Source organism: Fusarium tjaetaba (genome assembly GCF_013396195.1).
Source record: "Fusarium tjaetaba strain NRRL 66243 chromosome Unknown NRRL66243_c0000357, whole genome shotgun sequence".
Taxonomy (NCBI): domain Eukaryota; kingdom Fungi; phylum Ascomycota; class Sordariomycetes; order Hypocreales; family Nectriaceae; genus Fusarium; species Fusarium tjaetaba.
The window spans coordinates 17,193-42,201 of NW_023501553.1; the positions used below are offsets into that span (position 1 = coordinate 17,193).

The window sequence follows — 25,009 nt, forward strand, 5'->3', positions numbered from 1 at the left end:
CAGTTATGCCAACCGACACTCACGCTCGCCCGCAACGCGCTGCGGCAGTTTTGACCCCTCGATCTGGTTGGTCGCAGCACCACGCAGTAAAACAACGATCAGCGGTAATCTTCAGGTCCAGGGTATCATTGCCTCCGCAGATCAGGTCGGAGAGATTACACACAGCTTGAGGAAAGAGATGCACGATTAGATCATCGCTCTGCAGGGGGACTGATACTAATGATTGGATATGTAGTATAAGCTCAAGCTCGTCGATCTCTTACAGTTTTGAGACGGAGTCTGTGAGAGCTGAACTATGAGCCCCTCCTTCAAGTGATATACTTAACTGTCCTTGGGGTCCCCTCCCGCGTGAGGGAAATATGTTTCTGATGATTCTAAACATTTGCTGAAATTTGTTTTTGATACAAATGCACAATGTATATCCGTTGGGCTGACGAGAGTCATCTAACCATGGATACTCGCTCAATGCCGGCGGATAGTTCATCCCGCTCGGTCGAGATTCAAGCTATTCTCATTACCTTCTCCATTCTTTCCACGATCACCGTCGCATTGCGACTCTATGTGCGATACAAGGTTCTTCATTCCCTCGGCTGGGATGATAGAGTTATGGCTGCTGCCCAGGTCCTTACAATTGCAGCTGCGGTGGCTATTGGTCTAGGTAAACTTCATCAATGCTGTGAAGGTTGAGTGAGTGCTGATGTGTGAGTAGAGAATAATTATGGGCTTGGACATCATACTTGGGAACAGTCGAAGGAGAATTACGTTGCTTACATGAAGGTCAGCTTCACTTTTCTATGGCCTCAACTATTGCTGACGATTAGTAGGCGTTTTATGCTTCTGTCATCGTGTACAATGTCGCCATGTGTCTCGTCAAGATCGGCATCCTTCTTCAATACCGACGAGTCTTTGCCATACCGATCTTACAAGCGTTAACATTCTACGGACTCGTCATCATGATCGCATGGACTATCACGATCGCTTTCCTCAATACTCTCATTTGTGTACCCGTCGCCAAGTTCTGGAACTCAACTCTAGATGGACATTGCATCGATCCTTTGACGGTCTGGTACGTCATGGCTGGCTTCAACCTCGTCACAGACATCACTGTATTCTGTATGCCGTTACCAGTCATTGGAAGCTTGAACCTTCCCAAGAAACAAAAGATTATGCTGTTGGCTATTTTCAGCATTGGTTTCCTGTAAGTAGCTCAATCGCTTTATCACGCTGTTACTAATAGGACTAGAACCTGCATCATCTCGATTATTCGCATTCGAACACTAAAGACAGCTGCTTCAACTAAAGATCCCAACTGGGATAATGTCGACGCCGCGATATGGTCATTCCTCGAAGTCACCCTCGCTATTATTTCCTCATGCCTACCTACTCTCCGACCACTATTCTCCAAGATCATGCCCAGGCTCTTTGCATCTTCATTCGGCCGAAGTAGCAACCGTGTATCACAGTACGGCTATACTCGAACACGTAGCAGTCAAAATCTGCGTAGTATGTCTCGAAGGCGAACTCAAGACATCAGCCATGACTCAATGGAAGATACATCCACCTTGCGAAAAGATGAAGTACCTCTCCCATCAATCACCAAACACTACCGAACATACCCTGGTGTTAGTGTCAGTATTAAGGCTGAGCAGGGACAGAACGGTGATGAGGCAGCGTCGCAGAGTCCAATTGAGCCAAGCTCACCAAGTCGAGGCATCAAAGCTACTACTGTCGTCACACAAGAAATCGTGGTAGAGAGACGCCCAGACGATGAATGGAGCCACGGCAGACCAAGTGACAGCGATGCAACTCTCCGAGAATGACATCTGTCCACAAAACAGAGAAATGCCGTTCCACCGCTTACTTATGAGACATGCATACTAACTATTACCTCTCCCTTTAATGTAATCTTAATACAAAACCCTTTTTTACCTATTTTTAGCACCTTCACCGTATGTTCTAGACTCGCACCTTCCCCGGATTGAGGAAGGGCGGAAGCCTCGGGCCCTCGGCACGGGTTAGTTCAGGTCGACGCTTTGGGGTTAGTTACGAGAGATCTAGTCTCTGGTCTATTCTCGTCACAAGATGGCTCGATACGAACCGATAATCGCCCGTATAGGCTTTAGCAGAACGCCACAAGTCTATGCCGGCTCGTATTCAACTTTAACCGCCTTTCACCGCAATATCCGAACGTTTTGCCATTTTGTATAAATAAAGGCCGTTGATCAACTTATTCTCAATCATCACTCTCAAGCACTTTCTCTCTCATCTACAAAGACTCTCACATCCCAAAAAGCATCTTCTCACTCTTCAAAATGAAGTTCAGCATCCTCACTGCCCTTACCGCCATTGTTGGCAGCGCTGCCGCCGCTAACCAGGCTGTCGTCAAGAACGACTGCTCTGGCACCATCTATGTCCAGTCCTGGCCTTACAACGGCGGTGCTCCTGGACCTCTTGTGACCCTCAAGCCCGGTCAGAAGTTCTCTGAGAACCTCCGCTCTACTGGATCTGTACGTTGAATTCGTGTCTGCTTTCATCACTGAACTCTTTGTACTAACAATTGTTATAGACCGTCAAGATTGCCACCACCAAGACTCTCTCCAACCCTCTCTTCTTCGGCTACTCCTCCACCTCCAAGCCCAACTACGTTTACTACGAGTTCAGCACGTAAGTTCAAGACCTGTCCCTGATTTGGTGCCATACTGACATATCTAGTCAATGGGGCAACCCCTTCGCCAACAAGCACAACATCCTTACCACTGGTAAGGGATGCAAGCAGTTTGACTGCGCTGCTGGCGATGCTTCTTGCTACAGCACTCCCAGCATGAAGAAGGTCTATGGCTGCCCTCAGCCTGCTACCATTACTGCCACTATCTGCGCCAAATAGAGGATACACTTGATAGAACTATTGAACTCGCACAATGGTGTAAGCTATCGGTAGGAAGAGGGATAGAGAGAGAAATGTATAGATCTTATTGGTTGAGCTAGTAATGCATATTTAATAATGGAAACATTTAGCCTCAAATGAAAGCTTGGTACTCGGCAAGAATGCAATGGTGCTATGAACCTCAAGTAATAGTTCGTAGACACAAGAATAACACGAATGGTCCTTTGGAAAGGAACTGTTCTCAGGCGTATCACACAGGGCGATTTACTTCAAGCAATGGGATTAGAGCTTATGATATCTATCCCGAGCTTCTAATGGAATAGTTGAAATGCACTTGATCACTGTTTTCGAGGCTAAGGAATTCTTGTCTCAGATGAACTACAGAATACCATCTGCTTTACGGGGGCAGTCTCAATCTTGATAGATTCACCATCCAAAGCCATTCGACGTGAGCTCATTCGCCACCTGCTCAGCCACCAGCTGGTTAATAGCAATTCCAGGATGATAGTCATTAAACCACAGCTATTGCAACATCAGCATAAAATACCTTTACTTAAGGGAGGCTACTCACGCATGACTTCCCATCGCTGTTGTAGCAAGTCGCATCAGGTGCACCATAAGCCTTGGGGTTGTTGATAGCCTTCTTGAAAGAAACAGATGTATCAACGAGTAGTGTCTTGACACCAGAGTTGGCTTTCTTGAACGTGCTGAGCTTTGAGGCCAGCTTGCTGTTGTAGAGCTTAATAGCCTTCACGAGAAGAGCGTTCGAGTCAGCGCCTTGTTGGATCATCAACGGTGTCAATTCGGTTGCTGCCTATTGTTAGTATAGATGCCTGATGCTACTGTAGTCTTCAGAAACTTACGCGGAACGCTAAGTAGAACAAACTTGCGCAGACCAGCCTTGTACAGAACCTGAAGTAACTCAAAGTATCTCGTAGTAGCCTTCTCAACCACTGCATCTGCATCCTGCAGATAAAATGAGTTTCCAACGTCATTAACGCCGATCCATACTCCTGCAATCGTATTCTGAGCTGTCCAAGAAGTACCAGCGGGATGCTTGCCCACAGAGTTAGAAAACTGGTTGACCTGATCCACAAAACTCAAGACAGTGCTTGCATACGGCTTGACGATGTTAGCATCGACTGTAGCGCCTCCGTACGCAAAGTTGTATGATAGAACGAGAGAGTTGTTTTGCTCTTTGACGATGTCGCCGACCCAGTTTGCTCCACCGGCTGCTGTCCATCCTGGGAATGGGGGGTTGCCGAGGGGGTTGGAGGCGGAGGGTTGTGCGCCGTTGGGGTCGAAACCTGTCTGGGAGTATGAGTCGCCACTAAAACACGTCAACTTGTAGTTCGCAGGTGTATCGTTTGCTGACTCACAAAGTGAAGAGATAGCTAATGCTTGACGCTGCGTGGACTGCAGCACTTTGAACCAAGATGCTACCCATAGCAGCAACAAGAAGTTTCGACAGCATGGTAAGAGACTGAATAAAAACCACTATGATTTGAATCACCTGCCAAGACAATTTACTCAGTCTTGCAAGTTTCACATAGCGACTAACGGACTACTTATATCTCCTCAAATCCGCGTTTCAGATCCTCGACCCAACCTTGTTTCCTGATCCCACAAACCACGAGCTGCTCTTGTGATCAAGGAATGTCGACGGAAGATCTTGTTTAAGCATAATGTCTAGAAACGGATAAACGGAGGAGGTCCGAGGCGGGGTATAACATATTTGGACTGGGAGACCGCAAGAAATACTATAATGCGGCATGCAGATCATACATTGAAGCTTTGGGTCGGGAGCTGTAATTGGTACGGAAGAATATTTTCCGTGGACAGATCTGTGTGATCCCGTCGGTCCGGTCTTGATATCGCTTAGCTTGTTAGTCTGCATGATATACTATGCAGCATAGAGGCTCGTGGAGAGGAGAGCGATTATAACAATGCCAGAAGGTTTGCAGCTTCTATGGTGCATTATTTATATATAAGCTTTAATATGGATATATGGATCTGCAGGACGGCAGGGATGACACGGTGGGATCTCCAGTGAATGAATCCAACTTAATTGCTTATCTGGGTAAGAATGTCACATGTCCTTATCTGGAAAAGCAAATGCTTTTCTTTGTCTGGTACAAAGTAAGGCGATTCTTTAGCACTGAAAGTTATGTCAAGATACTGTGGCACGGTATTGGTATGTCAATCAACGCCATCTTACTTGCCTGATGCAGGGTAGCTGGCTGTCTCGAAGCTGTTGCTGAATTGTCCCCGTACGAAAAAGGTATCTGTCTGGAATCTTCAGAGGACGGCTATTTCAATCGTGCGATATTCACTCTGATAAGAGATGTATTTTAGCTTCCCTCTAAGCACATTTGTGGCAGCTGGTAAAGAACGTGTTGATCCATGTTGCAAGTGTATAGGTTATGACAGAAAAGGCTTAACATTAGCTGCATACATTTTAGTATAGATTTGTTAGTGCTTTCTTTCACCCTTAAGCGAGCCTGGGCACTTTTGAACAAACCAAACAGGGATTCGTACACAAATGCGGGGGACTTGATGTAACCATCCAATAACCACGCATAAATTACCAACATCTCTTCTGCCGAAAAGCCGTGATTTATGGAGTCCAAACCCATTAACAAATAAAAAGCTCAACAATGCTGTTTACCACGTGGAAGCGGTCATTGGCTTTATCGCATTACCAACGTCGCAAACAAAGGCTTTAAGCTGAATCCGTTATCGTCGGCCGTAGAAGCTTATCTTAGCTTGCTTATCACGTTTCATCGTAATCAACCTTGATTGGGCAGGGTTGCAGATTCACAGGGGTAATCGTGAAGCTAAACTTGTTACTGCCACCGGCGAGAGCCGTCAGATCCGATTGTTGTTGATATTCATGGAGGTTGTGATGCATTTGAGATGACGATCCGGCAGCTGAGTTCCGAGCACATGGGGAGGTCCGCGATGATAGGAATTATATATACCAACGCTGCATTTGACCTGAAGCACGATGACAGGTGTAGATTCTTTACTGTTCTCAAAAGTCTCTCTTTTGCAGCCGCCTCGCTAGGTTCATCATGAAGTCCCTCACTGCCCCCAGCCTCCTGGCCGCGCTCCTCACGACACCCGCTCTCTCCAAGCCCGTCGTCGATGAAAAGTATCCCTACAAGGGCCCAGCAGTCCCTGTCGGCGATTGGGTCGATCCCACCGTCAACGGCAATGGAAAAGGATTCCCTCGTCTCGTTGAACCGCCAGCCGTGAAGCCTGGTTCTTCAAACCCCAGCAACAACGTTAATGTCATTTCGACGTCGTATACCCCTCGGGGAATTAACATTCACTACCAGACGCCTTTTGGACTCGGTGCTGCGCCGGTTGTTCATTGGGGAACGAGCAAGTCTGAGTTGAAGAATAAAGCTACTGGGTCGACTACTACGTAAGTTCCCGCTTCTTGGCGCAGGGGTTTACCCGATTCGTCTGCGCACTGAATCGTCATTGGCTTACGATTTCCAGCTACGATCGCACGCCTCCTTGTTCGGCTGTCAAGGCTGTTACGCAGTGCAATCAGTTCTTCCACGATGTTCAGATCAGCGACCTCAAGCCCGGCCAGACTTACTACTATCAGATCCCCGCTGCCAACGGTACCACCAAGTCTGATGTTCTTAGCTTCACTACCGCTCGTGAAGCAGGTGACAAGTCAGAGTTCACCATCGCTGTTCTCAACGATATGGGCTACACCAACGCCGCTGGTACTTACAAGTATCTCAACAAGGCTGTTTCCGACGGCGCTGCGTTTGCCTGGCACGGCGGTGATCTGAGCTACGCTGATGATTGGTTCTCCGGCATTCTGCCCTGCGAGGATGACTGGCCTGTTTGCTACAACGGAACCTCGACTGAGCTTCCCGGCGGCGGTCCTATTCCCGATGACTACAAGACTCCCCTTCCCAAGGGCGAAGTCGCTAACCAGGGAAGTCCTCGCGGCGGTGACATGAGTGTTTTGTACGAGTCGAACTGGGATCTCTGGCAGCAGTGGCTCAACAGCATCACCCTCAAGATCCCCTACATGGTTGTCCCCGGTAACCACGAAGCAACCTGCGCCGAGTTCGACGGCGGCAACAACACACTCTCTGCGTACCTCGATAACGACAAGAGCAATGCTACCCAGGCTAACATGACGCTTAACTACTACTCCTGCCCCCCCTCGCAGCGCAACTTCACCGCTTTCCAGAACCGCTTTCACATGGCTGGCGACAAGTCCGGCGGCGTTGGCAACTTCTGGTACTCGTTCGATTACGGTCTAGCTCACTTTGTGTCTATCAACACAGAGACCGATTACGCCAACAGTCCTGAGAAGCCGTTTGCTGCGGATCTCAAGGGTGATGAGACGCATCCTTTGGCGAATGAGACTTATGTCACTGATTCTGGTCCCTTTGGTGCTGTGCATGGTTCTTATAATGATACCAAGAACTATGAGCAGTATCAGTGGTTGGCTAAGGATCTTGAGAGTGTTGATCGATGCAAGACCCCTTGGGTTATTGTCATGGGCCATCGTCCTATGTATAGTTCTGAGGTTGCCAAGTACCAGGTTAACATCCGTGCTGCATTTGAGGATCTGATGCTGAAGAACAATGTCGATGTCTACATTGCTGGGTGAGTCGCATCTTAGCCAACCTCCTCCACAACACATATACTAATATTGGACAGCCACATTCACTGGTACGAGCGTCTTCAGCCCATGGGCCACAACGGCACCCTCGACTCAGGCTCCATCATCAACAACAACACGTACAAGACCAATCCCGGCAAGTCAATGGTCCATCTCGTCAACGGAGCCGCAGGCAACCTCGAGAGCCACAGCGTCCTCGACGGTGAGCCTCGTCTCAACATGACCATGTTTCTTGACCAGACTCACTTTGGTTTCGCCAAGTTGACTGTTCACAACGAGAGTGCGCTCTCTTGGCACTTTATCCACGGTGATGGTGGTGTTGTTGGTGATGAGCTTACTGTCTTGAAGGAGAGTGCTTCCAAGTGCTCTGCTGCTGGAAACTCTTCCTCGTCTGGAGGTGCGAGCGGTACTAAGGCCCCAGTTGCTACTCCTACTAGTGCTGGTACCAAGACATTTGTCTCTGGGGTTCTTGGCCTCCTTGTTATCGCTCTGGCTTTGTAGAGGACATAAAGACTAGATATAGATGATGGCTTTGTTAGACATTCTTCCCTGAGAGGACTTGTGATACATAATCACATAATTGAGTCGATTTTCAATCTCGTTTAGGTCAGTCATATGGCCTCGGGAATTGTGCTACGTGATCAACAAGTCCTAGACTGATAAGAAGAGACTGATAAGGCCCAGCATGGCTTAGGTCCTTGCGCACGCGCACCAATTTTCGCCTGGTAGATGACAATATGACATAGGTCTTCCCGCTCATTGCAGTATTTATCCGAACTCAGACATTCTATATCATTGGCACGTAGCCCATGCTTTCTTTTTATACCAACCATCCCTCGCCAGCTGTCACTCCCTCTTTCGTCACAGCCCAACCACTTTGGGCCCAAAGAGCAACGCCGCATACGTCAGATCCTCTGTGCAACAACGGGATGCGACGAGATATTCCCCAATGAGGAAGACAAAAGGGTCAACATGACGTAGATAGCGCCGGATCAGCTCGGCAGATACCGAGCTAAAATGACCTTGGCAACGTATAAGGGTAAGATTTTCGCTTACGCCTTGCTAGCTGACAGCTGATGTCTCACCTTGGGCGGATCGATGATGCTCGTCTGACTTGAAAACGGATAATATTTCATGACTGCGTCTCAATTAATTCTCAAATTTCAGACTCTTACTTTCTGTACTTTCTCGTGCCGGACGCTGTCGCAAATCAACTAATTCCTCATACTGCCTTTCATCGTGAAAAGTACCGAATTCAACATGGTCATTATCGTCACTGGTGTAAGCGAGCCTATAGAAATGACGCAGAAATGCAAGCTAATTTTATCGACAGGGTGCTGGGTTTCTCGGCTGCAATTTGATCCAGCTGCTTCTCGAGAAGAACCACGAAGTCGTCGTGATTGATTCACTATGGACTGGATCTCAAAGCACCCTCGATAATTTCCGATCGGACAAGCGAGTGCGATATATCCAGTGCGTTTTGTTTGCTCCCAAATGTTGTTTCAGTGCTGATAAGTAGTAGAGCTGATGTACGAGATCCGTTGCCGTGGATAGACAACGTCGAACAAATTTACCATCTTGCGTGTCCTGCGAGTCCAGTGCATTTTGAGACTCAACCGATTGATATTTTACAAACTTGCTTTAATGGCGCATCGAATGTCTTGGACTATGCATTGAAACACAACGCTCGAGTTCTTCTTGCTAGTACATCAGGTACGACTTCTCCCCATGACTACTAGGTATAATGCTCACTGATGGCATGCAGAAGTTTACGGCGACGCACAAATTGCCTGCCAACGGGAAGATTATAGAGGCAACGTCAACTGCTTCGGCCCACGCGCCTGCTACGACGAAGGCAAGAGAGTCATGGAAGCCCTCGGATACGCTTATCAAGCTGAACACGGTCTCGAAGTCCGCATCGCCCGAATCTTCAACGCCTACGGCCCCTTCATGGAGCCCGAAGACGGCCGCGCAGTACCCAACTTTATCATGGCAGCTCTAAAGAGAGAACCAATCACGATATACGGCGACGGACACGCAACGCGATGTTTCCAGTACGCTAATGATTGTGTTCGTGGTTTAGAGGCTCTGATGAATAGCGATTATCATGGACCGGTTAATATTGGCAGTGATCTGGAGATGGAGATAGCTGAGATTGCGGATATAGTATCGAGAGTTGTGGCGGAGAAGACCGGGTATGAGGATCCTGTTGCTGTGCAGTTGTTGCCGAAGAGGGAGGATGATCCTATTAGAAGGAAGCCAGATACGAGTCTTGCTGAGAGGGTTTTGGGTTGGAAGCCTAGGGTGTCGTTGGAGGAGGGACTAGCTTCGACGGTGGACTGGTTTATCCAGAGGGAGAACAGCATTTCGAGCAGGCTTTAGAGAGATATGAAGCCTGTATGACTAATGAAACACGTCTGATTTATGTAGCCTAATAAGGTATTGGTAGCTAGTTCTATTTGCTACGGAGTACTGTCGAGGGTAACAAGATGGTTTAACTCTGCCCAATATCTCAGCGTTGTATGACCACTAATTAAACATTCAAACGCTTGACCCAAAATTAATTCTGGACCCTACCATTCAGGATAGACTATGAAGTATGTGACATGGCATGTCATTCTTATTGGAATGGGGGTCAATCGGAACATCGGATCGGGTGCCTCCACTACTACCCTAGATTATCTGTCTCACTTAACCCACTACAAATCAGCACTCAGCAAAGAATGTGTATTCAGAATAGCCAGGACTCGCCTAGATAGTCATTTGCATAAACATAAGATAGAGCATCAAGCGTGGCTGTCGTAGTGCTCATCTATCCAGGCAAGCCACAATACAAGTCGCGTCAGCTTCACCCATCGCACGGCCACAAGGCTTATTCCCCAGCCCAACATCCCCATCCCACCGAGACCCGAAACACCGGAACGATCGGATACTCGCCGAGTCAGCGCCAACCGCTTCACAAATGCCGAACATAATCTCACCACCAAAAAGCCAACGCTACAGCAATTGCCGTGATCTGTGCGCTTTAGACTTTAAGGCTATGTAACCCGGCCCAATGCCCTCTCACTGGTGGAAATTCGAAACATGGGGCGTTCAATGGGTTAATTAAACTCTATAACGCTGACGCGCTCTCTCCCTTCTAGAAAGTGTCCTTTTAGCTTCTAATTAAACTTAATTCACCAAAAAGGGTCGGCGGCACTGCGTTGAGGGAGGGCGATATTTAAAGCGCTGCATCGCGCTATTTTTTCTGTATTTTGGTCTCATCAACCTCCAACGGTCTTTCATTCCTTCGTTTTCTTGTTTTGCAAATATCTACACTCCTTTAACCAACGTCACTCATTTGTATCTTCTAATCATGCGCGTCACCACCCTTCTAGGCCTAAGCGCCTACGCCGTCGCCGAGGCGAGCTGCTCGCGCAACATCATCTACTACGACCAGTGGCACACCAAGGATCTACCCCCCAAGGACATCACCCACAGCGTCACCCACGTCATGATGACCTTTGCCAACTCGTCGCTCTTCCTCACTGAGCCCGCTGGCAAGTACGAGCCGTTCCAGCCTCTGAAGCAGGTCCGCGCTCTGTTTGACCACGACGTCAAGGTCTGCATGACCATTGGTGGCTGGGGCGACAATGCTGGTTTCGACGAGGCTCTCAAGACCGACAAGAGCCGTCAGACGTTTGCTCGTGGTGTTGCTTCTAATCTCGATAGACTCGGTTTCGACTGTGTTGGTATGTGCACTGTTCATGGAATCTTAATGGAATGAGTGGCTAATACTTGGCTTCAGATGTTGATCTGGAGTACCCTGGTGGTAACGGCGCCGACTACAAGCAGGTCGTCAACTCCAAGAAGACCTACGAGATCAAGGCCTTCCCCAAGCTTCTCAAGGAGATCAAGAAGTTCATCGGCTCTAAGGAGCTTTCCATCGCTGTCCCCGGTCTTGAGCGTGACATGATCGCCTACATCCCCAGCGAGACCCCTCTCATCGAGCAGTCCGTCGACTTTGTCAACGTAAACACTCCCCATAGCCCTACAAAACCAACCACTAACCATCATAGGTCATGACATACGATCTCATGAACCGTCGTGATCACTACACCACCCACCACACCTCGGTCAAGGGTGCTACCCGTGCTATCGACAAGTATCTCTCCCTCGGTTTCCCCGCCCACAAGCTTGTCCTCGGTATCCCTTTCTACGCCAAGTATTTCACCACTAAGCAGGGTTACAAGTGCACCAACCCCATCGGCTGCCCTACCGAGCTCCTCGAGAACCCCAAGGACGGTAGCGACACCGGCAAGTCTGGATCCATGACTTTCGAGGCTGCCAACTTTGTCTCTGCCCCTACCAACTTGACTGCTACTCCTGATGCTACCTGCGGTGCTGGCACTTTCTACAAGTGCGCCACTGGATCTTGCTGTGCCGCTTCCGGCTGGTGGTATGTATCTACCTAGTCGTATCTAGACATAAGCTAACATGCAACAGTGGTGATACCGCTGCTCACTGCGGTACTGGCTGCCAGTCTGCCTACGGCAAGTGTGACGGCGCTGATATCACCGCCTCATTCCTCGAGGCTCTCGAGAAGGGCAAGACTGACAAGGTCAACGGTGGCCAGTGGTACTGGGATGGCCCCAACCGTATCTTCTGGTCCTGGGACACTCCTGAGCTCATCACCGAGAAGATCAACCTTCTTGCCAAGACCCGCGGTATCAAGAGCGTCATGGCCTGGGCCCTTGCTCAGGACAGCCATGACTGGAGCCACCTCAAGGCTATGCAGCAGGGTTTCGACCGTGTCAACGCTTAGATGCCTGGTGACTGGGCTCCTGGGGCCGAATCATAGACTCATAGAATAATAGCTGGGGTGTTAGGTCAAGAGATTTGTTTAGTACGGAAATAAATAAGTCTTCCCTGGTGCACTTGCTACTTACGCCTCATGTTGTCATGTCCGTGATTATGGTGAAGCCGGATGAGAGTGATTCAATAAGCTGTCAATAGGGAAGCCCTTAAGCTGGCCAGTCAGTCATTGAACTTGAGCTGGGATCTCTCTGAGGAGACGCGACCTCATCTATGATCTTAAGAGACGGTAGGATCGGCCGCATTACCAAACCAGTCGCTTACTCAACTTAGGTACTTTGGTCAAATAACATCCATTGGCGAGCTGTGGAGCGATTCCTGTCATATCGTCAGCCCTAATCCGCATTGGCATTGAAGGTGCAAAACATCTGACATTATGCTTATTCCAACAGTATGGGTACAGGCTCACCAATCATGGCTATTGGCTAACGTGTCGTAATCCGACTTGTGCCAGAGTTACGCATCCGCCATTACTGCAGTAAATACCCTGAAGGAAGGTGACTGTCTGACTGGGAGCCCGAGGAATAAATACTCGATGATCACTTGCCGAGTGAAGGGCTCCAGCTTCTCTTCACTTACCTTGTATCTATCTCAACTTGTGACAATGAGTTTCCCCAAAGACCAGAAAGTCGACTTCCAGGTATGTATAGATACGTTTACGTATGTCCACAGCGCTCTGGCTCTCAAGAAAGACTTTTCAGAACGTCATAAACAGCCAACGAAGCTCCACCCTCAAAACCCGACGTGGTATCTGTCCTAGCACAGAAGAGCCTCTCTGGGAGTCTCCCGTATCAACCCAAGATGACGTTAATCGAGCTGTGAGCGCTGCGAAGGCAGCATATCCTGCGTGGCGAAAGCTATCATGGGATGAGCGCGCCAGCTACCTCGTCAAGTTCGCAGATGCCATTGAGGCACATAAGCAAGAGTTTATTGACCTTCTAGGCCGTGAAGCTGGCAAACCGCTTCAGGCTGGTGGCTTTGAGCTTATGCTTGTTATGGAGCATGTTCGAGAGACGCCGAAGCTTAGGATCAAGGAGGACAAGCCTGAGGATAATAAAGATGTAAGTCCCAAGTTATTTATCAGCCCGACAAAGGAAGACTAATTGTTTGCACAGAGAACAGCCGTCGTACGCTACGTCCCTCTCGGAGTCGGCGTCGGCATCGTCCCATGGAACTTCCCCATGTTACTCGGCATTGGAAAAGCATACCCTGCCATGCTAGCCGGCAACACGTTCATATGGAAGCCCTCACCATATACTCCATACTCAGCTCTCAAGCTGGCAGAGATTGGAGCCAAAGTCCTTCCTCCTGGCGTGTTCCAAGCTTTAAGCGGCGGTGACAATCTCGGACCTATGCTGACCGCTCATCCTGCCGTAGCCAAGGTCAGCTTCACGGGTTCTACCGAGACGGGCAAGAAGATCATGGCGGCTTGTGCTGCTACGCTGAAGCGTGTTACTCTTGAGTTGGGAGGGAACGATGCTGCGATTGTTTGTGAAGATGTTGACATTCCTACAGTGGCTGGAAAGGTATATTTCTCTTCCTGTGACCTCATGAAGAAGGTTCACTGACGAGTCGATAGGTCGCATTCCTCGCCTACGTCCACAGCGGCCAAATATGCATGAACATCAAACGCATATATGTCCATGAGAGCATCTATGACAAGTTCGTTTCTGAAGTCATCAAGTTCCTTGGAGCCCTCAAGACCGGTGACTTCTCTGATCCGGAAGCCTTCTTCGGACCAATCCAGAATAAGATGCAGTACGAGAAACTCCGACGTCTCTATGAGGAAGTCGACAAGCAAGGATGGAAGCGTGCCATTGGCGGCGCATCAACTGCATCAGCCAAAGGGTACTTCATGCCACCCGTTCTTATTGAGAACCCTCCCGAGGATTCAGAGATCGTGCAAACTGAACCATTTGGCCCAATAGTCCCTATTATGAAGTGGAAGTCTGAAGACGATGTCATATCTAGGGTCAATGCATCAGACTATGGTCTTGGAGCGTCTGTCTGGAGTAAAGATGTTTCTCGTGCTCGACGAATGGCTGAACAATTGGAAGCGGGGAGTATTTGGGTGAACACGCATTTCGAAGTTGCGCCTAATGTTCCGTTTGGGGGACATAAACACAGCGGTATTGGCATGGATTGGGGAGAGGTTGGTCTTAAGGGCTGGTGTAATCCTCAGGCTTACTGGGTGAAGCATTCTGGGTGATGAAATAGATATTATGAGAGGAGGTCTATAGCTAAGTACACGATTAAACAAGATCCTGATCACTGACTGACTGTCCCACTACTCGTCCTTCACCACCATAACAACAACCTTTCCCTTAGTTCGACCCGACTCAACTTTCTCCCAGGCCTCTTCAAAATCATCCAACCCAACCACGCTATCAATATGTGGCTTAAGTTGACCGGCCTCCAGGAGTTTAGTGATGATATTCAGATCCTTACCGACCGGATCAATGACGAAGAAGATACTATTGACATCCTTCTTGACATCTTCCGGACGATTCTGCTCTGGTGGAGCACAGACGCTGACAAGCGTTCCACCCTCCCGAACTGCATACCAAGCCTGAGCCAAAGAAGGCATACCGATACAATCGAAGACGAGGTCGAACTGTCGAGATGCGGGATCTTGGGCGACCCACTCTCCGATACTCTGCTTCTTGTAGTCAATCGTCTCAGTCGCACCAAGCTGTCGGACGAAATCAATGTTCTGTGTTCCAACAACTCCCGTGATAGTCTTGACTCCAGCGATGCGAGCTAGCTGTACAGCCCAACTACCGACTCCCCCAGCAGCACCGTTGATTAAAACCCGGATATTGCCGTTCTTCTCCCGCGCAGCTTCGTCGCCACTCAAAGCGTCTGGGTCCAACCCTCCCCTAGTGAACAATCCCTGGTATGCAGTAAGTGCACTAATAGGACTCGCCGCAGTCTCCACCCAAGTCAAATTCTTAGGCCTAATCGCAAGCTCAGAGACTCGTGCAAGAACATACTCAGCACCTGCACCAGGGCGGTTCGCTTCAATACGAGCATAGACCTCGTCGCCTGGCTTAAAACCGCAGTTGTCGGGTGCTGAGACGACTGTTCCCGCGAGGTCTTGGCCGGGAATGGGGATCTTGTCGCCGACGAACTCGGGTGCCCACAGGGCCCAGTCGAGTTCGCCCTTGCAGGGACAAGTAGCGTGGACTTTGACGAGGACGTCTTGAGGATGGGCTGGGATTGGGACGGGTTGTTGGGATGAGAGGGTGAGTTTGTGAGAATGCTTGTCGGGTTGGAGGATAGCTTTCATTGTCGCTGGGACATTAGATGATGCCATGTTGTAAGGAATAGAGTGTTGTAAGATATATTGCAATATTGTTGGATACACGAGACGATGTTTGATGTAATGAAATGATTGAGAATGACAACAGCGACATAGCAACATATAAATATTACGTTGTCTTACAAGAACTAATACTCAATATTTGACTATCTCCGTCTGATTCCGGAAACTGTATTTCTTCAACTGTCATTCCCGAAGTCAGTCAGCGAAGATCGCCACTAAACGGTTTCCCGTGTATCGATTACCCGGATACCCGATGTCAGCCTGCATGTCAAGCGACACCAAAAACCTGACCACGGAGCATTTGAGCCAATCATATGTTTTTAAAATACTCCTCGGAGAAGCACAATCGCCTGTTTGTCAGCTCGCGCTCGGCTTGGTAATAACTTTAAACGCGATGTTAACAACCGGATCGCTGATGCTATACAGGATTGACTTCGCAGTTGTGTTGGGAAGCTTGCCACTGCGCTTGATGTCATAAATCACGATGTGGACTGCGATAGTCCGTATGAGGTTATCCTGAAATTGACCTAAACAAAGTGTGTTTATTATACACTAACATAAACTAGATGTACCCGCGCCTTTTTAATTACACCTCTTCAAAGTCTCTCTATCGTCCAGGCCCTAATCCTCTCATCAGCCCCTCCCGTTTCCCCCTGACATATCGGTAAGCCTCATCCCAGTCGAAACACTGTCACTATTCCAAATGCGCTCCTCATCATCATCAGTGACCGAAGCAGCTGGCGCCGGGCTTGGATTCAGGTCAACGGTTCGTTCAGGTCTCTCAGCAAGACTACTCCTACCAAGAATGAACCGACCGAGCCATGGTAAGAACTCTTTGAGTTGGAAGCGAATTAAATCCCTCTTGGGCTGGTTGATTAGCTATAGCCGTTACTACTAATTATATTTCAGACATTGGGTAAGCCTTGGTTAGGTCACTTATTCTCAGACTATAATTATTACTAGTGAAAGCCAGTTTAAAGTGAATGTACTAAGCAGCCAGTCTGGCACAGCGAATATAACGTCGACCTTGCATATAACGATCTACTTATATAGCCCAATCTTTCTCTCATACCTCCAGCCTATTATATAATACCCTCGGCGCATTGCGATAAAACCTCTCCATCTCGTCTGAAGCATCTATCAAGGCGGCAGTACCAATGTTCCGAAATGCCTTGGCTGTCTCCTTCTCGCGTGGAAAGAAGCGTAAGAAAGCATCCATTACAGTCTCTCGCTGCTTTAGGCCACCCTCTCTACCCATCACAGCCTTTACCCGCTTCCACTTTCTTTGCTCGAGTATTTCCTCTTCTTCTAGATATACGGCTGCTGGCTCTGCACTCTTTCCTTGTACTGGAAACTGCACTATAGTCGGCTGGGCTTTTGAGAGCACCACAGTAAGCTTACTAGCCGACGTCTCAGGCGAAGGCATTCCCATCTTGAAGCCGACCAGATGCTCTACAGTTGTTTGCGAGCTGCTCTGGCTGAGAAGATCGCGCGAGTCGTTAGGCATTGGCCCCCAGAGGTTGCTGGGAACCCTATCCCTGATGGCTTCTTTCATCTGGAAATTGACTCGCTGGCTACTGTCTCCGGCCTTGTCACCACGATAGACGCGGACCTCGAGACTAGAGAAGATTGGACTTGTCTCGTTCTCGTTCATCTGCATAGGACGGCTTAGAATCTTCGAGGCATGGTCTTTTGCCTGGTCCGTGTCGTCGTTGCCGAGTATGGCGGACGAGATGGGCGCACAACTGCGAACCGTGAACATGAAGTCGTAGCCTCGGACTATCCAGTGCTGTGACTCTCCGTCATTACTGGTATCTTCTTTGTTGTCCTTGACGGAGAGCAAGCCACTGACCGAAGCCATCACATGCGCCTTATTCTGCTGGGTTCTGTCGGCGGATCTCTCCCGAACTAGGTCCTCAAACTGGTTTAGGGTGAGCTTCGGAGGTGGCCCACTACCGTCACCAGCACCGAAGTCGACGTCGAAGCTGAAGAATGCAACGTGGAGGGTGACTGTCCCACCAAGCGGCGGGCCGTGGAGCCGAAGCTTAGCAGTCAGCTCAGCGCTCTTCTTGAAAGTAAAACACCACTTGCGGAGCTCATACGAGACCCCGGCGAAAACTTCCATTTCTGCCATGTAGTGCAGGGGAGCCAAGGTGACGAGGAAGTCGGCATGTGCATCAAAGGTTGCCTCTACACCTCCCGACTTGTACGCCGCGTGCAACAGACCACCAGCCATGATGGCATTAGGTGTCACCGCAACGTAACCCTGACCTGTCACGCTGATCTTGTCTGAGACTGACCAGTTGATTTGCATCCTAGCGGGGTTCGGATAGTGGTCGGGTCGCAAAAAGGCGGGGTGGAACCCGCCAAATGACACGACCCAGTCACCTCGATGAGGATTATCACTCCCAAACCAACTACGGATCGCGAACTCGCCAGAAGGGATGCAGCTATGGTGCAGAATGAATGAGGTCGGTTCGATTGCGCCATTAACAACCAGCTCGCCATGCACCAAGTCCAGGTTGCCGGCTATCGACAGGTCGATGGCCATGAGTGCCTTATCACGAGAGGCACCTCGAGGAAGACCGACTGAGGCACGCGCGAGGAGTCCCAGGTCCTTCTTATCTGGGCCGATACTTAGAGTTGCAACGGCACGAATGTCCATCGTTTGGCACGCTCGGATCTTCAAGCCAGCAGCCATCCAGAGCGACCCGATACTGGGGGTGACCCAGCCTTCTTTACGCAGTGCCACCATGTTCGAGTGGAAGTCCGGCCCGAGGTCTTTCAGCAGGGGATAATTGATCAGCTCATCTCCTCCTCCTAGAGGCAGTCGTAACATCGAGTTGTATCCGAACCCGGCGACGAGGCCACGAATTTCCGCCCAGCCCACAGTGAAGAGAGTCCCCTCCACCATAGCATAGACGAAGACGCTGTTGTAGGCTGGGAAAGGGGGCTTAGCATTCAGTTTCTGGTACATACCATACGCCCCGATCGAGAACTGGGTGAGGGAAATGGCAATATCGCCTGCAAACATCTCTCCTTCTTCGTCCTTACTGTGTTCCAGCCCTCCAGCGATGAGAATCGGAGCCCGGTCAAAGGCAACGTTGATTCCAGATATGGAAACCGTCAGAGCCTTTTCTACCTTAGAGATGGACGCACTCGCGTCCGAGATAAGCTTGTCCAAGCTCCCAAGCTGCTTAAGATCGAGCTTAACGGTAAGACCCTGAACTCCAGCAGATATGGGACCAATGGCAACATCAGCGTCGAGATGGACACTGAGCACATCATTGTCACTATCGAAAGAGACACCGACCCCAGACATATTAAGTCCCCCTCGCTTCTTCTTGATCGGTTTCATAGGACCAGCATCGGCTGGTGGAGCCTTTTGGTCTGCAGCAACGATCTGGTCTTGTCCAACAACCCCAGGCCCTGGCGCTGGCTTCTTCTCTCGTGTGAATGGATGATCGACCCAAACCTCTTTGTCCCCTACCAAACGGAAGTGAAAGCCCTTGGAGAGAGGGGCTTCATCAGGAGAACGACGAATCTTTGTCGTGGTGTCTGTAGAGAAACCTGCGCCCGCCTCTAATGCGGTAAGTTCCGTATTGGAAAAGTTCTCACTGGCCCAGACAAACTCTAGCTGGTCAAAAGGGAGTGAGACAGAGCCAACGAGAGGTACGTCGGCGGTGGATGGTAGAGGACCCAGCGACACAATGACTAGCCTCTTTGCAGGTAAGATCTCCTGATCCTTGTCTTTCTTTTCCTGCCTGAGCTGTCCCATTTGGACATGCAGCTTTCCAATGCTGAGAACCACTCCAAATGCACTCGATGAGCAGTTCAACTGAACATGGTCGTGATCGGGTTCAAAATCCGGGAGAGTAATATCTCGGACAAAGTCGGGCAGTATAGCGGCGACGTCACCCCCAAGAAGTCTTCCTAGCGTATCTCCAAGAGTTTCGGGTTTTTTATCCAGCACATCGGCGACAATGCTTTTCTCCACAGTGGCTTGAAGCATCCAGTCTGGCTTTTCTGAGCGGTTATACTCAATGGATGTAGTCACACCCGCAATTGTCATGGATCCGCCAAGTCTGAGTTTAGAGACAGAGGCTCCAGCGTATGTATAGTCAATAAATATCTCGTCAAGGTGTATCTGGCTGAGCATTTGCATGGCTGCGTCCCTCTCTGGGCCTTCGGCAAATATTGATGAGAGACTTATCATCGGAACATCTGTAGCCTTGGCACTAAAAGACCAGGCGCCACTCCTATACCCAATGGCTGCCTGAATAACACAGGGAGGGTCATCTGTAGCATACTCTGAGCGTTTTAATGTGATCATTCCCCAGAGATCGAACGAAGCCTGGGTGGCTCCACTTGAATAATCCAGATTTGCCTCTATCTGAAGCTCGGTTCGGTCAACCAGTAGAATGGGCACCTTTGAAGCTTCAGTGGGACTAGGAGGCTTGATCGCAGAAGCCAGGTGGCCTGATATTCGGGTCGCTTTGTTTGACACATAGAGCTCACACTGTGTGATCTCGCTCGGAATACCATATGGAATATTGATCTCCGTAGACGGATCGATGAATCTCAACGACATGAAAGGAGCTGCGTTTGGACTCAAGGGTATCGTAGAGTCCCAAACCTCGTGATCAATCATGTAACCGTCGAGAGCCGGATCGTCTGGGCCTATTGCCGCCGGTATGAATGTACCCTGAAACTCATATAAGCCAGGATTCCAAGACAGGCTCAATTCAAACATGGCGTGCTGCCCTTTCTGAACAAGATAGGGCATGCTGGCCTTGAAACTGACAGATGCCCCGAGGAGATCCCTGTCCTTGCTGACTGTGAGTGCAAGTCTATGGAATGAGATGCCATCTAGATCCTCCGCTGCTTCGGTCTTGCTTGCCATGGCGGAACTGCTTTCGTCATTCTTCGACCCACGGTTGCTAACAAGCACCGCTAGATCTTCTTCAAGAGAGAGAAGTGCATCGACAAGATCGTCAAACTGTTTTTCCAGCCACTTCCTCACTGAGGACCAGGTCACACCTTTAGAAAGAACTGTGATGACCATCCTGTCTGACAATAGCGAGAAGTACAGGCCCAAGCTCTTTGGACTTCCGACATCGAACTCCGTCCACAATGTCACCTCACTGGTACCATCAATGTAGGTGTTGCCGTGTTCGATAACTGGGGCCGCTGTCCGTTTGAAGACAATATTGAGATCTGGAAGGTCCAATTGAGAGCTGAGTCCAGGTAAACACTGAACAATCATTTCTCCAAGTTTGCCTAGTGACGCCTTGGGTTCCAGGTGAAGCGACCCACCAAGCCTCAGTACGCTGGTGTAATCCTGAGCTGGCAAGTACCAAAATCCGTTCCTGGGGGGAAACTCGCCAGAACTCTGGGTCAGTTGAACCTTAACCCCAGAACCTAGCGCAGTCAACCATATACCAAGATCCATGTCGAAGAGATCTAAGAAGTCGCTAAGGTTGTCAAACCCTCCCATACGGGAGCCTGTTTCCAGTCCGAGAAGTAGGTGTCCCGGTAGGCGCTCGAATCCCGTCATCTTGGCGCGAGCAGATGGATTCATTTCTCGCTCGAACTGCTGGTTGAGGAATTCTTTCTGGGCAGAAAAGGTAAGGGGCTGCTGGTCCTCACTCCGCTTTATGTACAAGCGCACGTTATCAAGACTCACAGCGAGCAGACCATCTCTAGCTGTGCGCTGGCAGCGTATCTCAATCCCAGAAACATAAGAGCCCTCAACATCAGACTTATTCCAGCAAGCCTGTAGAACTTCGAGCGTGATGTCGTTCTCGCCGAGAGAAATCAAGTCAGAACCAATCTGAGCGCGTTGCCCGAAGCAAATGGGACCTGCCCAGGCCAAGAAGTCCCATGCTGCGGTCGTTTCGTCGAGGACGGCAAAGATCTTACCCGGCATGTCCCTATTCAAGGGTTTAAGAAGTTCTTTACTTGCTACAAGACCGTCGATAGATACAGGCACTGTCCCATCTTTGCCAGCTGCAACTTGTGGTTGCTTCTGTGCTAACCGCTGCGTTTTTCTCTGTGGAGACACCAAGTCAGTCATATTTGTGGCCACGTTCTGTCAAGGTGTAATGTAGCATCGCAAACATACCTCTTTCAAGACAGACTCAGAAGCAGTCAGCGAGGAAGAAACAGCGGTCAGGTTGGTTTTGCTCTCGCTGAACTCAACCTCCCCCAGGTCATCGAAGTTCATTTCCAGGGCCAGGCTATCAAGGTCAGGTGTGTCTGACTCCCAAGTATACCGGTCTCCCAGGACTTTAGAGGCCACCCTCACTATATCACTTGGCTGGTTCTCTAGGAGAGAAACTGATTCTTCGGATAAGTCGACCACGACACGTTCGTCCCCGCTCGCTCCTGTACCTGATAGCTTTACCAGCTTTACCAGCCTTTGTACGGGCTTATCCTTCCAGTCTGTTTCAGGCTCCCCTGAGTCTGTCAAAAGCCTAGCCTTCCTCTTCTTGGTATTGGAGTTCTGAGGCGGCTCTTCTTCTTCTTCTTGTTGTCCTTCTCCTTCCATATCTTCACCATTGCCACCTAGGAGCCGAACTTTAACGACCTTTTTCTTCGTGCTGGGAGGTAGGCGCGTCTTGGCCTTTAGGAGCTCCAGCTCTGCCTTACTGTATTTTCTCACCGTTCGGCGCAAGACCGTCCAGCCGGACGATTTGCTCACCGGTAATGCCCTGCCGTCGAATCTTTCCTCTGACGAAGCGTGAAGACGTATATATAAAAGACCTCTATCGGTCTCTTTGGAGTTCTTCTGGTAGTCCATGACCTGGGAAACCTCGATCCAGATTTGCCGCATGTAGTGAGCCAGTGCAGTTCGCTGCAGGCCGAGTTCCTTCTCGACTCTCCAGAAGCAAGTTTTCACTTCAGCCTCAGCTTTCTCCTTCAGTTCTTTGTCCTTCTTCGACCTGGGTGCTCGTGGGAAACCCTTAAGCCTTTTCTTGGCCTCCTCAAGATCCTTTTGGTTGTCCTTAAGGGATTTCGTGACAAATTTGCTGAACATGCAATCAATTCCGTTCACGACCGAGGCCCGAGTCCACAGATGCAGAGCAAGGTCCTTGGGCAATTGAACCTTTGCCTGCTCGAGGCCCTCTTCAAACTCCTTCTTCTCGCCGTAGATCGCCTGCTCCTCGGTTCCCCCATAAATTTCTTTGAATGCTTCTATCCAGTCTTTCCGAACACTCGTGTAACTATTCAGGTTCATATCGACAGATCTGAGATGCTTAGGTTTCGACTGTAGCCCGAAAGGCATATAATAAGGGAACTGCAGGTTGTAGAGTGGCCGCTCTTGTACACGGGCTGCTCGACCAACTTTGGCTATCTCGCTTTTCGGAGGTGAGCTCTGTCAGCAAAATATCCTAATAGGGCTTATCGGAAGCTGATGTGCAAAGGCTGGTGAGGGTATTGGGTTACTGGTTTGGTCGTACCTTCTATAATACGTTGCAAGTAGTGCCACGGTTTGCCAACCTGTAATTTGGTCAAATTAGGTCACTGCTGAGAAAGAAATACAAGGTTAAAGCAGGGGCTTCAGCGTACTGGGATGTCCATGGGACTGGCCCGCGGAGATAATGAACTTGGATGGTCGGGCAGCTTTGACGAGTTCCACAGGCGTTGAACTACGGGCCCCATGGTGAGAGGCCTTCATCACCTCAATTGGCCAGTATTCAGGAGGGCCTTGATTGTTTCCGCCCTTGTCCTTGCGGATGAAGTTCACGATCAACTTCTCAGTGACAGCATGAGCGTCTCCTCCACACAAGTGGGAGATACGTATCCCATCAGCCGTCTTCCATATGATCATGGCCATTATAGAGACGTAATTGTCAGGCGTGCAATGTGCTTTCGGTGGGTCGGCTGCAGTTTTGGAACCAAATGCAAAGCCGTTTGACCCAATGCAAATAAATACAGGTCTCTTGTTGTCGAACGGTGGGTCGTCATCTTGACGCCTTTGCATATAACCTTCCAATACGCTCTGGGCGTTGTGTTTCCCATCAGTCCACCAACGGCCAACTGACTTCTTAGGACTGACTTGATTCCCAGTAAACAGGTCGACTCCAATCAGGGACTGTTCACCATGGACCACCTTGAGAAGAGGCGCCGACTTGGACCAATTCTTTTGGTCGGTTTTCACCTTGAGGTCCAAGGGCCAGATACTACTGTCCGTCAGCCAAATACAGGGCTTGCCGTCGTCGATAAAGAGATTTGGAGCCCCTCGTGCCATGCCAGCCTTTGTTGGTCGCAGCCAGACGGGGCAGTAGAGGATACTATTGCATGCATAGTCTTTGCCATATTTGAAGTATGAGCAGATCCGTTCTGCGGCTGGCATGGTTTTCTCGTCATTCCATCGTTGGAATACGTCATCCCGGAACATTGTTAGAGTACCACAGTAGTGATCTCGGTCCCAATGTGTGACAATCCAGGCATCGAAGATGAGCTGAGAGTTTTTGCTCGTCTTTCCGTCACGTACGGGGGTTTCTTCGATGTCATCGGGGACATACTTGAAAGTGTACTCCGACTCAATTTTACTAATCGCTCTTTCGATAGCCTCACGAGACTTTTTCCCATGGTAGCCTGGTCCATCGTCGTCGTGGCCTCCGTCGAAGATGAGGGCTGCGTGGACTTCCCCTTGGCCTTTACCTTTCGTAGCGGACCTATTCGTCGGCAAATCGTTCCCGGTGAGCTCAACGATCCGACGGAACATGGGTCTCCTGAATACAGGCACATCTCTGTTCTTTCTTTTCCTCTTGGCTGGGTCTGGAACTTTAAACTCCTGCCCTTCCGTATACCTCACAGCATGCTTGACAAGCAGATGGATAGCGCAGTCTCCGAGAGGGACGCCGATCTGAAATGTATGGACTTCCCAATCGTTACGAAGTCGCGATTTCGCAGGACTGGCAGCCATAGTTAAGCTGTTATTACTGTCTTGTTTCTTGCTTTGCAGCCTCACGGATAACATGTCGGCCGCCTATATGGAGATTTCCTAAAGAATCTAGCATCACAGACTGTGCGAATTTGCGAGGCGTAAACTGTGTGAGCTACAAGTGTCGGAGAACAATCTCCGATAGTGCCAGGAGAAATGTGACAGATCTTTTGGGTAGGTCTCAACATCGTTCGATACGTACTGCACTCACCTATGCATCCATCCATTGAATAATGCGTTGGCTTGCGGGGCAGCGGGGTTTGTCTGTCTCTAAACTCTAACAAGACATACATATCAATATTCTTCGTTAGCCGCATTTACGTCCTGCTTCTA

General features: G+C 49.6%; 9 protein-coding genes across 9 annotated transcripts; 6 read left to right on the plus strand and 3 right to left on the minus strand.

Annotated features, from left to right (window-relative positions):
• Nucleotides 1–450: 450 nt before the first annotated feature.
• FTJAE_12724 (uncharacterized protein) lies at nt 451–1,820 on the plus strand (the record flags this gene model as incomplete). The annotated part of the gene is made up of 4 exons (XM_037345799.1): nt 451–658; nt 710–777; nt 825–1,198; nt 1,244–1,820. The coding sequence occupies 4 exons, from the start codon at nt 451–453 to the stop codon at nt 1,818–1,820; spliced, it is 1,227 nt and encodes a 408-aa protein (XP_037200208.1).
• Nucleotides 1,821–2,312: 492 nt separating this feature from the next.
• FTJAE_12725 (uncharacterized protein) lies at nt 2,313–2,884 on the plus strand (the record flags this gene model as incomplete). Its single annotated transcript, XM_037345800.1, has 3 exons — nt 2,313–2,507; nt 2,567–2,664; nt 2,713–2,884. 3 exons carry the CDS (start codon nt 2,313–2,315, stop codon nt 2,882–2,884), a joined length of 465 nt encoding a protein of 154 aa, XP_037200209.1.
• A 426-nt stretch (nt 2,885–3,310) lies between these two features.
• On the minus strand, nt 3,311–4,358 carry FTJAE_12726 (cellulose-binding GDSL lipase acylhydrolase; the record flags this gene model as incomplete). Its single annotated transcript, XM_037345801.1, has 4 exons — nt 3,311–3,406; nt 3,456–3,694; nt 3,748–4,214; nt 4,264–4,358. 4 exons carry the CDS (start codon nt 4,356–4,358, stop codon nt 3,311–3,313), a joined length of 897 nt encoding a protein of 298 aa, XP_037200210.1.
• Nucleotides 4,359–5,958: 1,600 nt separating this feature from the next.
• On the plus strand, nt 5,959–8,045 carry FTJAE_12727 (acid phosphatase; the record flags this gene model as incomplete). Its single annotated transcript, XM_037345802.1, has 3 exons — nt 5,959–6,314; nt 6,392–7,528; nt 7,583–8,045. 3 exons carry the CDS (start codon nt 5,959–5,961, stop codon nt 8,043–8,045), a joined length of 1,956 nt encoding a protein of 651 aa, XP_037200211.1.
• A 759-nt stretch (nt 8,046–8,804) lies between these two features.
• FTJAE_12728 (UDP-glucuronic acid decarboxylase 1) lies at nt 8,805–9,926 on the plus strand (the record flags this gene model as incomplete). Its single annotated transcript, XM_037345803.1, has 4 exons — nt 8,805–8,825; nt 8,878–9,017; nt 9,067–9,257; nt 9,310–9,926. The coding sequence occupies 4 exons, from the start codon at nt 8,805–8,807 to the stop codon at nt 9,924–9,926; spliced, it is 969 nt and encodes a 322-aa protein (XP_037200212.1).
• A 973-nt stretch (nt 9,927–10,899) lies between these two features.
• Nucleotides 10,900–12,348, plus strand: FTJAE_12729 (chitinase; the record flags this gene model as incomplete). The annotated part of the gene is made up of 4 exons (XM_037345804.1): nt 10,900–11,275; nt 11,332–11,555; nt 11,603–11,982; nt 12,030–12,348. 4 exons carry the CDS (start codon nt 10,900–10,902, stop codon nt 12,346–12,348), a joined length of 1,299 nt encoding a protein of 432 aa, XP_037200213.1.
• A 654-nt stretch (nt 12,349–13,002) lies between these two features.
• On the plus strand, nt 13,003–14,607 carry FTJAE_12730 (aldehyde dehydrogenase (NAD+); the record flags this gene model as incomplete). Its single annotated transcript, XM_037345806.1, has 4 exons — nt 13,003–13,038; nt 13,100–13,459; nt 13,514–13,924; nt 13,978–14,607. The coding sequence occupies 4 exons, from the start codon at nt 13,003–13,005 to the stop codon at nt 14,605–14,607; spliced, it is 1,437 nt and encodes a 478-aa protein (XP_037200214.1).
• A 78-nt stretch (nt 14,608–14,685) lies between these two features.
• Nucleotides 14,686–15,714, minus strand: FTJAE_12731 (zinc-binding oxidoreductase; the record flags this gene model as incomplete). The annotated part of the gene is made up of 1 exon (XM_037345807.1): nt 14,686–15,714. The coding sequence occupies one exon, from the start codon at nt 15,712–15,714 to the stop codon at nt 14,686–14,688; it is 1,029 nt and encodes a 342-aa protein (XP_037200215.1).
• A 366-nt stretch (nt 15,715–16,080) lies between these two features.
• Nucleotides 16,081–24,658, minus strand: FTJAE_12732 (uncharacterized protein; the record flags this gene model as incomplete). The annotated part of the gene is made up of 6 exons (XM_037345808.1): nt 16,081–16,250; nt 16,419–16,602; nt 16,796–21,775; nt 21,848–22,949; nt 23,187–23,226; nt 23,296–24,658. 6 exons carry the CDS (start codon nt 24,656–24,658, stop codon nt 16,081–16,083), a joined length of 7,839 nt encoding a protein of 2,612 aa, XP_037200216.1.
• Nucleotides 24,659–25,009: the final 351 nt, after the last annotated feature.